Genomic DNA, 12,141 nt, shown 5'->3' with positions numbered 1-12,141 from the left:
ATAATATATGCTGCCAAATAAGGGTAAAGTTCTCTATTTCTCACTAAACACACACACACACACACACACACACACACACACACACACACACACACACACACACACACACACAGAAAGAGAAAGAAGCAAGCTTGTATGTCAGTCAAGTAGCCTGGGAGCTGCTGAATTTGAATCCACCAATCAGAGAGGCTGTGTACTTTTTCCCGCCAAAACAGGTGCAGCCGTTTTTACACAGGCAGCAGAGAGAGGATTTTTGCAGTCTATTTCTCATAGTGAGGACTACCCTCCAAACAAATGGCCATAATTTCCTAACCGTAGGGGCTAGAATGGTCATTCTTACACCGTTTTGTTCAGAAGAGATGGGGGAATCTTCAAGTGTTGACAATTTATCATTAAAATATGAATTATTAAAGATATTTGACTTCTAATGCACCATAACTGAGTAGAGGCGAAGCAAAAACTGCCTTGACTTGCCCTCAAACAACGCTTTCTAACTCTAAATATATTTGGAGTATCGATATCATTCTTTCACCGTAAGAGACAGCAGGCTTTGGTTAACAACCATGGAAATTTTCAGGTCTTTGTGGAAATCTATCAAAAAGATATGACGAGAGAAAAAAGTGGCTCATTTCCAGAGTTTGAAATCTGAAGAAATCTGAGCGAAGGACGAATTTCCTACCCTCAAACAAGTCTAACTCATCTCAGAACGGTAATAGGTGAGAAAATAATTCTTGAATTGTGAGCGTCAGGAATGTCTGAAGATATACTGGGACAAGCCTTATGTCTTAACGTCGCTTCGTTAGGGAGATATGACGATTCGAATATGCCTCTCATTACAGAAATCAAGCGGTGATTTTGAACAAACTCTCCATTGACTTTCTACGGAGAGTTTTGAGACTTTGTGTTGGTCTGAGGAGATTTGCCAAAATTCTATAAATCCCACAACAATGATAATGACATTTTCTGAAAGCCAGCAAAAATACCTACGTTTTGATGTATAATTTGTGGAAGTTGAGTGAAAATTGAGCAAGTAGCAAGAAGTTGTTTGGACATGAAGAGAAGACTGCGAAACCTTCAGTGCCTCACTTAGAACCAACTGCATAGCAACCATAACAACCCATGTATTTTGTGAAAAATCACAATTTTGCAACTCAACACTTTAAGGGGTATAAAAATAAAACGGTAAAAGATTTGAAAAAGCTGATTTATACCTGAATAGCCCAATAATTTGAGAACATTTTAAAGTTTGAATGGTTGTTCTAAGTGAAAATATGAGGAAGTAGTTAAGTTTCAAAAACAAGCAAATTTTAGCAGAATTGCGGAAGTTTCCCATTCATTTCAATGGGACAAATTAAAGGAAAAAAGCTTAATATTTTAAAAAGTATAATAGTTAAAAATACCAAAAGATATAGCACACATTAGCAGAAATAGCAGAATAGTTTAAAATTTGAATGGTGAAAATAGCACAAAAATTGTGGAAGTAGTTCAACGGCAAAAAACGTACGGAACGCAACTAGAATAATAATAATAAAGAATAAAGAGAAACAGGAAAACAATAGTGTGGATGCCTTAAAGCATCCACACAATAATAATAAAGAATAAAGAGAAACAGGAAAACAATAGTGTGGATGCCTTAAAGCATCCACACAATAAAGAATAAAGAGAAACAGGAACTCAATAGTGTGGATGCCTTAAAGCATCCACACAATTAAAACTTACTAGCTGCCGCCATTGTTGGAAACTGAGCTGGGCTGCGCTATGAATTCTGGGACACAGCTTCTTCTTCTTCGGGGTTTAACGGCAGCTGGCATCCTTGTACATGCAGTGCTGCCACCTTCTGTTTCAGTCCGTTATTACACTCTTAAATCCTACTACTTATTCCTGCGTCTTTTGTGATCTTACAAAGCTTCAAACGAGCGTCGACTATTAAATCAGTCGTCGACGATTTTGATAGTCGACTAATCGTGGCAGCCCTATTCTGTAATAAGCTGTTTGTGATAGTCACAGATGAACTGTGATAAAGTCAAATATCTTTTGCTGACAGTAACTACGTACAGTCTGGTCTGACTCAGAGATGAAGGTGGGCGCTCAGCTTGAAATTGCCTGAGTCTTTACTTCAAACGTGAAGCTTAAAGGAGAATAAGAGGAACTTAAAAAGTGTCATTTTAGTTTTGCAAATTTTAAGGCAGAAAATGTCAGGATGCATCTATTTCAGAAAGTAGAAAGTGTTTACAGTCCATGAGTGAGAGATGGTAATCTCACTTTCTGTGAGTCTCCAGATCCTGACAGTGAAACATGTGACATTACTTGTACGTGTGCAAACATCAGTCGGCTCTGGAGGTTTGAGCAGACCTTAATCTGAAGCTCTTATTAAATTATTCAAACTTGTGTTTGATAAGTAAGGAAGTGCAAACAGCGACTTTTACAGTATTAGTACAGATATGAATACTTTGTGCCCGGCTCGTCTCTCACTGACTAACTGATTGGTAATTATGCCAATAAAATACAACATAGACTCTTTTAATGAATTCATGTATTTATTTTGATTTGACCAAAAGAAAAATCAGTAACTGTCTGACCTGTTTGGTGTTTAAGTTTTTAAAAGGATGGAGCCTCAGACTGTACTCAGTGATCAGTAATGTGAACCTCTCTCTCTGTGGCTCTGAGTTGTGTTCAGGTGCTTCCTGACAGCGGAGTTTTCACCTGTGAGTCAGGAGCGTCTTTATCGGCTGATTTTTCATGAAATCGTGAAATAATAAAATCTGAATTCTGACGTTGTCGCCTGTTTGTGACCCGTCAGTGAATCTGTCAGAATTTATGTTTGTTAAATTTACTCAAAAGGTGTTGCTGTAATTAGATTACTTTATGCAGGCATAGAGAATTACATTGAAGCTATTATGGGATGCTCGTATTAACACATTTCATTGTTAAGCTTCAAAGGGAGAATCTGTAAGAGGACTTCATTTAAGCGTGAGGTGTGAGCGTGCTCGATGAACTCGTGATGCTCTCTCAGAGGCTCTGCTGGAGCTGGCGGCAGGTTTTTAGGGGGGGCTGTGGACCTAATTAGGTCAGGTTGGTTTTGTGTGCGGCTGAAGATGTGCAGAATGAAGTCACACCGGAGTGGTTTCCTGGCTCTTATTTTGATTTATTTAACACATTTTTTGGCCTCATTGTCTCCGTCTAATTCGCAGCGGCGCTCTGAAACCTGATGAGGAGTAAATGTAAAATTGCAGCCTGTGAGCCGGGCAGCGTGTTCGGCGTGATGTTTCCACTGTACATTGTTTGTTTACAGTCTGTCTCCTGTTGCCCCGCAGCTCGCCACGTGGGACTCGGTTCACGGCCTGAACGGCAGCCTGAAGGAGAGCCGGATAGAGAACGGCATGCAGGGAGTCACGGTCAAAGTGGTCACGTTACTGGTAAGTGGACGCCATCGTGGACACGATCAGTCGATCTAACTTCCTGTAAGAAAGGAGAGCATAAGAAAACATGAGGTCAAAGGTCAAGACTTTTCATTTCCTTATAGTCTTCTTATTGTAAGCAGAGGAGTGGTCCTTTGTGATCATTAGAAAGAAGCAGGTTTCAGGGTCCCGGTGACAGCAGAGTAATTGGGGTAATCAGAGTAATCAGGGTAATCAGAGTAATCGGGGTAATCAGGGTAATCAGAGTAATCAGGGTAATCAGAGTAATCAGAGTAATCGGGGTAATCAGGGTAATCAGAGTAATCAGGGTAATCAGAGTAATCAGAGTAATCAGAGTAATCGGGTATTTCAGATCAGGTCAGATGAGATATAAGTGATTTGTTGGAATCCGATGTTTGTTGCTCAGATGCTTTGTGCACGATGAAGATCTGCAGTAGCTGAATGTCTCTTGTTAGATTCACTGATGCTCCTGCAGCTGCAGCAGCGTGCGATCCAGAGCAGCGCTGCATAAACAGCATCGCAGCTCCGTGTTTACATCGATAGATCGATCCACTCCAGAGTTGTTGTTATTATTACAGCATTTTCAGTTCAGTCCTTTAAGCGTCGGTTCAACTGCATCTCAAAGATAACAGCACAAAATAAACCAGAGAATCCACAGAAATCTCTCAGTCAATAGAAAAACTGCTTTGTGCGTTTTTAGGTTTCGTGTTTGATCAGCTTCGAGTCTCCGCACTCGCTCGTGTTTCTCCTCCGGTCGCTGTGATTAGAAACACCAGCAGCAACTTCCTCTTGTGCCGGCACAGCGGCGTGGAGACGCAGGTCTAACCGAGCGAGACTAATACCTTTACTCTGCCATTCATCCACTGCAGCTGCAACACTTCAGGTCTCACGCTGCCAGAAACCTGCACACACACAACGCTTTAACCAGCATACTCGGAGAAACACAGCATGTACCTCTGGACCTTCTTCATCCTGAGCTCGCTGTTGTTTTAGGCTCTGCTCAGAGTCAAAGCCTCTCAGGGTTGCCTGTGGGAACAGCCCCCTTGTGTCACCTGCCCTGTATTAGCATCATAGCTAAACGTGCAGTTATACTACCTGTGAACACGTCCTCACCTGCAGACACCTGGTGCTAAAAAACAACACAATGAATCCAGATGATTCTGTTTAATATCTGAGATCGAACGGCTGAAACGCTTTGAACAGAAAGACAAACGTTGTCTTGTTGCAGCACATTAAAGGCAGCGTCACGTCGCCCTGTTGTGAATATCCAGTCTGGCCTTGCAGAGCAGATTTTCTCTTAGTGCAGCTGGAGCCGAGTATAACTTCAGTATAACTTCAGCTTTGGGGTATTTTTGCATTTTTTAGGTCCATTTCTAAGATGCATGAACTGAAACTTTCAGCTAGTCAAACAAAGTTTTCAGTGTTTGTGCGCTCGCCTCCTAAAGGCTGACAAACGTTGATCTCGCTCTTTGTTTCTCGGTGTTTTTGCTCGGAGCTGCAGTTTGTTGATCGCGCAGCATCGCTCGGCCCTTTGCTTCACTGCTCTTTCTCGCTGCAGGAGGATCCTTTTGTCATGGTGGCGGAGAACATCCTCGGGCAGCCGAAGAGATATAAAGGCTTCTCCATCGACGTCCTGGACGCCCTCGCCAAGATCCTGGGCTTCAAATACGAGATCTACCAGGTGGGGCTGAGCAGCAGTCTGTCATCTGGTTTGAGCACTAACTCAGCTTCACCTCAGCTCCAATCTCACCTTTTAAAATACCGTTTAATTTCATTTACACAGCACCAAATCACAACAACAGTCGCCTCAAGGAGCTTTATATTGATCATCTTCTGTTTTCGGGCTGATATAAACGAGCTTCTGAGACGTTGGAATAAACTCGCTGATTTTCTTCTTCTCCTTCCTCTCAGGTCGCAGACAGTAAATATGGAAGTCGGCTTCCCAACGGCTCGTGGAACGGCATGATCGGTGATCTAATCAACAAGGTAGGGCCTGCACCACCTTTCTGTTCTCTTACACTCGTCACTCGTCACTTTGGAGCGTGAACAAAAAGCCTTCCTCTCCCTCGTCCTGCAGAGAGCGGACCTGGCGGTGTCCGCCATCACCATCACGCCAGAGCGGGAGAACGTGGTCGATTTCAGCAAGCGCTACCTGGACTACAGCGTCGGCATCCTGCTCCGAAAGCCCGAAGAGAAGATCAACATCTTCTCTCTGTTCGCGCCCTTCGACCTCGCCGTCTGGGCCTGCATCGCCGCCGCGATCCCCGTGGTGGGAGTGCTCATATTCCTCCTCAACAGACTGCAGGCGCTGCGCTCCTCGTCCCAGAACGCACCTCCCGGTCAGCCGGCTAACGGAGCAGGGTCGGGCACCCTGCACAGCGCCATCTGGATCGTTTACGGAGCGTTCGTGCAGCAAGGTGAGAAAAGGTGACGTCGAGAGAAACGCTGTTGGGGATGATTCGGAGCAGGCAGGCGTTCCCGTGGTCGAATTTTCCATAAAAAGCCTCTTTCAGGAATGTGAGCAGTCATCAGGAAATCATCAGCCGACTGCTTGACTGTGACTTTGTCCTCAGTGTTTTAAATGTCACGACTTTCCACAAAGTTCTCTGTGAACACTGAAATGTCCTCAGTGTGCACGTAAACAGTGCACACACACACACACACACACACACACACTTTCCCTGCAGATGCATCCAGCTGCATCTATTATGGGCTGGCAGGTTGCCTGGGAAACCTTTTAGGCCTAACAGTGTGTGATTGGACGCAGCCTCTCGGCTCGCTGTGATGAAGCATCGCTCTCACCTGCCGGTCGGATCAGGTGGCCGGCGGGCTCCTGGTTGCCGAGAGCAACTGAGAGGTCGCAGGTCTGACGCCCACTCGTGTGTGTGTGTGTGTGTGTGTGTGTGTGTGTGTGTGTGTGTGTGTGTGTGCAGGTGGGGACGGTGTGGTGGGATCGGTCGCTCTGAGGATCGTCATGGGCAGCTGGTGGCTCTTCACGCTCATAGTTTGTTCGTCATACACCGCCAACCTGGCGGCGTACCTCACCGTGTCACGCATGGATCACGCTATACGGTGAGGTTCACACACACACACACACACACACACACTCGCCCTGACATGAACAGCTTGCTGAGCGTGTTTGTCTGCAGCTCCCGACTTTGTAAACATCTTTCATTCGCGCTCCGAGCAGACACTCGCAGCATCTGAATTCCTGCCACAGCGATGGGTTTCTTCCATCAGCCAATCACACGCTCTGCCACAATCTGCACGTCCTGCCGGGGTCGGTGACGCCGACCTGCTTCTAAAGCACAGCGAGCTCAGACATCAGGGAAGAAATGACCTGAGCTAATATTAATGAAACAATCCTGGTGGACGGCACGCTGGCTCAGACGTTCCAGCTCTTCCTCGGAGCGCCGGTTTCTCCCGTCGCTGAGAAACATGCTAATGCCGACACACGTGAACAAGAGTTTCACTTCCTGAAACATGACTGTAAAAAAGATTTTCATCAACACTTTGGATCTCGATGTTTTTCATCTCCACCAGTGACGTTATGTGAATTCTTTCGTTGTCTGGTTGTTAGCAGGATTGTTCCGAGCGCTCTGAGCAGATTACAGCCAGATGTTGGCAGAGGTGGAGCCAATCCAGATCCCGGGAAACAAACTCCAACTCAACCACAGGTTTCTGGGTCTCAAGCAAAAATTAAACTATAACTAAAACCCAAACTGTAGGAAGCGACACATGAGTGTCGGACTCTGTGAAGCAGCAGCACTTTGTCGGGATCAGCGAGGACTCTGCAGCTGGAGGAAGTTCATTTAGTCTTTATGATCTCAGAGGTCAGGCTGAGCTCTGTCCAGTAAGAGTACGTTTATAGGGTTCAGGGTTTTAGAGACTTGCAGCTGCAGCTGTTCCTGCAATGGTACGTCCTGATTCAACAAACCCACAGAGTGAATCCGAGTATCAGACACTGTCCACACCACTTCTTTACCGCAGAGGACAGAAGCCTCCCACCCAAAGCTAACATCTGCGGGATTATGACTGAACGCCTCTAAATCAGAATCCTGCCTCGACGCAGGGACATCGTAGCGCTGTGGATCTGCTCGTAGTGATTGATTGCTGGGTCAGGGATTCGTGCGTTGCAGAACAACTAATTGCTGCAATCTTTTGAAAGTTAATGAGCAACTGTGGTCGGTGGTTCAATGCCCATCTACTGCAGTCTGCACGCTGCGTCCATCGGAGTGTGAGTGCATGCACGATGTTAGACGAGGCCGTTGTGGGCTTGTGCATGATTGGTTGAAGAAGGCAAACCAATAACAAAAAGCACACTTAGAGAGAAAAGCTGTAACTAGCAGCCTGTTAACCATTTACCACACAGACCACACACAGGCTTAGCTCGACCACAGACGGCTTCTTCACTTTCTTCATCTGCTCCTCATTTGTGACATACAGTTTCAAATAGAATAGAGTAGAATAGAAAAGAGTAGAATAGAGTAGAATAGAATAGTATAGAGTAGAGTAGAATAGAAAAGAGTAGAGTAGAGTAGAATAGAATAGAATAGTATAGAGTAGAGTAGAATAGAATAGAGTAGAATAGAAAAGAGTAGAGTAGAGTAGAGTAGAGTAGAATAGAGTAGAAGAGAGTAGAGTAGAATATAATAGAGTAGAATGGAGTAGAGTAGAATAGAATAGAAAAGAGTAGAGTAGAGTAGAGTAGAAGAGAGTAGAATAGAATAGAAAAGAGTAGAGTAGAATAGAGTAGAAGAGAGTAGAATAGAAAAGAGTAGAGTAGAATAGAGTAGAGTAGAAGAGAGTAGAATAGAGTAGAGTAGAATAGAGTAGAGTAAAAAAGAAGAGAGTAGAAGAAAGTAGAATAGAGTAGAGTAGAATAGAGTAGAGTAGAAAAGAGTAGAATAGAATAGTATAGAATAGAGTAGAGTAAAAAAGAAGAGAGTAGAAGAAAGTAGAATAGAGTAGAGTAGAATAGAGTAGAGTAGAAAAGAGTAGAATAGAATAGTATAGAATAGAGTAGAGTAGAATAGAGTAGAGTAGAATAGAATAGAAGAGAGTAGAAGAGAGTATAGAATAGAGTAGAGTAGAAAAGAGTAGAATAGAATAGTATAGAATAGAGTAGAGTAGAATAAAATAGACTTTTATTGTACTGAACATGTACAACGAAACCAACGGTGCAGGTATAAAACAGAAATCAGGAGGATGTAGACAGACACAGTAGAGGACAAACTGCTAATAGGAGTGACGTCACATGGCTCTGTCCATCTTTTAAATACAGTCTGTGTGAGCTGATGTGGCGTGGAGCCGTCACTGCAGTCTCCACACGTGTCTTGCGAGGTGGGGGTCCCACTGTGTTTACCAGCCATGATTTATTCGTCTGTTCCCGCCACAAAGAAGCCGCGGGCATGTAACGGTTTGAAAAACAGAGACCAGACATTAAGCCAATTTGTGGATCCTTAATTAAAGCTGTTTCCTCATTACGCTGATAAACACGTTGGAATTTCTGCTGAATAAATTATAACATCTGAAGACGAGTTCTGTAAAATTGTAACTGAGTGACCTCGTCGGGCTCTGCGGCGGCTAATTAGCAGCGAGCACAGCGTTTTCCGTCCACGGGAAGCTCGGCTCTTAAAGAGACGCCTGACTCGGCTGAACGTGGCCGCCGCTCCTCTGCATCACCGTGTTAATTGCTCGGCCGACCTCGGGACCTTCTCCCGCCGATTCTTAACCTTAAGGAGGGAACTAAAGAAACTGATGATTTAAATGAGTGCTGTGGGAGGCCAGAGACGGGCTGCTCATCCTCTCTGCTTCAACAAACCCCGAGAGAGGAGGGTGTGACGGTGCAGCTGATCTGCGGATGGATCGAGAGGCTCGCCTGCGCCGCTGAAACGCCTCTCGGCTTGAATATTTCTTCATGAAGAAGCCACGCTGCAGCGGCTGAGTTCAAGTATTTAATGCACTGCAAAAAAAAGCCCGTCTAACCAGCGCCGGCTGCCTCGCCGCTTCAGTCTTTTTTTAACACTCTCACTGTTGACGAAGAACGCGCTGACCTCGTGGCGAGGAGCGCTGGCGGATTTTGCAACTCGTCCAAAAGCCGAGGAGAGGGAAAGTTTGGCGATGTTGAAAGTTCACGTGTGATTTTCATAAATACTTTAAATCCTCAGCAATAAAAAAACACTCAGTTTGGTTTGTGAAGTGTGTTACGCAAGAAATGCAACGATAGCTGCGGCGAACACGGGAGCTCGAGCTGATCGAGTAACTCGTCCGTCACGTTCACCAAATATGAGGCAGGAAATTAAAAAAAGGCTGTTTAGAAGAAACCTGTTCAACAGGAAACTGCAGTAAAAGGAGACCACTGACTCACACGGGTCAGTTTGGAAACCCGCCGGAGTTTGAGCATTTTCTTCAGCTCATCCGGGACCAGGTCGCCTCCTCCAGCATGTCCTTGGTCTGCTCTGAGGCCACGCCCCTAATGATGCCAACTTTAGGCTTTTATACAGTTTAAACAGGTGAGTCATGGAAAAATTTAACCACAGAGGGCTGGAGTGAGCCTCCAGTGGACATTCGAGGAACTGCAGTTTGTGGCGTCTCTGCTGCAGAGTTCAGCACACGCTGCTTGTGATCTGTGAAGAAAACAAACATCAAAAACACAGAAATCAAACTGTCCTGAGTTCACAGAGCATCACCAAAATTCACTGAAGTCTTTGTTTCATGACCAAAAGGAAAAAAGCTGCTCTGAGTGAGAACAACGATTTCCTCAAACTTCTGCTCGGCCTCTTTAACCTTTGTGAGAACTTTTGCACAGCTCAATAAATTTCCTGCAGACATCTAATGAGCAGCTTTTAAGCTGGACAGATTTTTCTGTCTGTACTTTTTTTTTCCCACTGAAACCCAAAAACACTCGAGTGCTGGAGCGTGAGTGGTGTCAACGGCGTTGGCGAGTGTTTGCCTCCCACCCAGCGCCGCAGGCATCAGATCAAAAGCAATATTTCATTTTGCTCTCTTTTTTTTGTTGTCGTCTTCACCTCGATAAAGCCCGAGCGGTCCGACATCAAAGTCCGAGCCTCTTTTTCTATCGTCATCAGCCATCATCGCGCCTCAGTGTGCGGCTCTGGTTTCAGGTTCAAAGACGGCTGCAGTCTGAGGCTCAAACGGGCCTCCTTGTTGTTCAGCGGCTTCCTTTCCCTTTAAAGCGTTCGGCATCCGGAGCGGCCATTAATGCTGCTCTGCATTCACGGGCGAACAACACAATCAGAGGCGGACGAGCTCGATCGGAGCCAATCAGATCAGAACGGCGATTAGCTGCTGGAGCGAGGCGGCGATCACACGGGGGTCCGTGCTGCCACGGCTACTGAAGATGAAACACTAATCAGGACGTCTGAAGGCTTTGCAGGAGGACCGCGGGGCGTTCACAGTGACCGACCTTCACTTTGCATCCCGGAGATCAATCCTGAAAGTACAAAATCCAGTTTGAACTCACAGCCAGTCCTGAAATCATTATTTAGAGAGTCGTCTTTAATGCGGCACAATGCTGTTAGACAGCTGGAGAAATCACTGCTTTGAAATCTCTCGTTACTCATTTGAACTGAAGCAGATTTTTATTCAAATTAGTTTTTATTTCAAAGGATTTTGATACAATGTTTCAGTTAAACCATCGTGCTGACAGGAAGTGCGTGCATTTCATCACACGTACAACACATCTGGCTTCCAGCAGCTCATCAACACCGAAGACGGCCCCTCAGCAGGCCACAGCAAACTGGCCAATCATGAGAAAGTGGGCTTTTAGGAAGGGGCGGGGTCCTTAAAGAGACAGGAAGTAAAACGGCTCACTTCAGTCAGAGAAAAAGTGAATCTGGATTCTTCTGCACTGCGAGTAGTTGAAAGCTACTCCAGAAGTTCAAGAGCAATGAAAGAAAGCTGCAGGTGAGCATCGTGCAGACGAGTGGAAACATGATTTTGTGTTTCAGTAACGACACAGCAGAGAGACACGCTTCAAAACTCTTTCTAGTTTTAAACTTTACGCCTGAATAAATGTAGATAAAATGTACGTACTGAAGGTCAGCTGCACAAATGAAACGCAGTAGAAATGAATTTGCTGATTAAAAGTCATCAGCGCTGTAATCAGCAGATTTCGTGCAATTAGAGGAAATCGTTTAACGGAGACTTTGGGGAAAGAAAGAAATACCATCAGCGTTTGATCAAACTGCAGCTTTAACTTTATTGCTCTTTATTGTCACCTGTACCCGGACAGGTGACGGTGACGGTGCTGACCACTGACAGACATGTGAACATCAAACAGATCGCTCCATCCTTCAGAGGATCTGACGCAGCATGGCGTCCTGCAGCGCCTCACAAGGAGTTTAGCTTGTCCTCACTGCACACACACACACACACGCGCACGCACACACACTCGTCGTGCATATGGTACGACGTTTCCACGTGCCCCTGGTACACTGCGCAGAAACACTTTGCCACACACACACGCACGCACGTATGCACCCTCTGGATGCACGAGTACACTTGTGACACGCTCAGGTACGTCGCCGTTTATCTGGTGCGGAGCGTTATCTCTCACTTCCTGTCTGAAGGTTCAAAACAGCCATTTAATATCAGCTTAGCTCCGCCCTCTTCTGTCTTTACTCGCCCGGGAATCAAATCCCAGCTGACATTTCCATCAGCAGGCCGGCGGTGTCACTCCGTGACGGGCGGCGTGACG

At 45.4% G+C, this 12,141-nt stretch overlaps 1 protein-coding gene across 3 annotated transcripts in view; it reads left to right on the top strand.

The window, feature by feature from the left end:
- grid1b (glutamate receptor, ionotropic, delta 1b) overlaps positions 1–12,141 on the top strand; it is a 668,767-nt gene that overhangs the window by 628,766 nt on the left and 27,860 nt on the right. For all 3 annotated transcript variants that reach the window (XM_085170470.1, XM_085170471.1, XM_085170472.1), the window contains 5 exons: positions 3,315–3,416; positions 4,978–5,100; positions 5,331–5,405; positions 5,497–5,836; positions 6,353–6,491. In XM_085170470.1, coding sequence (XP_085026596.1) covers positions 3,315–3,416; positions 4,978–5,100; positions 5,331–5,405; positions 5,497–5,836; positions 6,353–6,491 — 779 coding nt within the window. The remainder of the gene's footprint in view (positions 1–3,314; positions 3,417–4,977; positions 5,101–5,330; positions 5,406–5,496; positions 5,837–6,352; positions 6,492–12,141) is intronic.

This window comes from Neolamprologus multifasciatus, chromosome 8, assembly GCF_963576455.1.
Source record: "Neolamprologus multifasciatus chromosome 8, fNeoMul1.2, whole genome shotgun sequence".
In the NCBI taxonomy this organism is placed as follows: Eukaryota; Metazoa; Chordata; class Actinopteri; order Cichliformes; family Cichlidae; genus Neolamprologus; species Neolamprologus multifasciatus.
The sequence above is the reverse complement of the archived record's forward strand: the minus strand, read 5'-3'. Positions and strand labels throughout refer to the sequence as shown.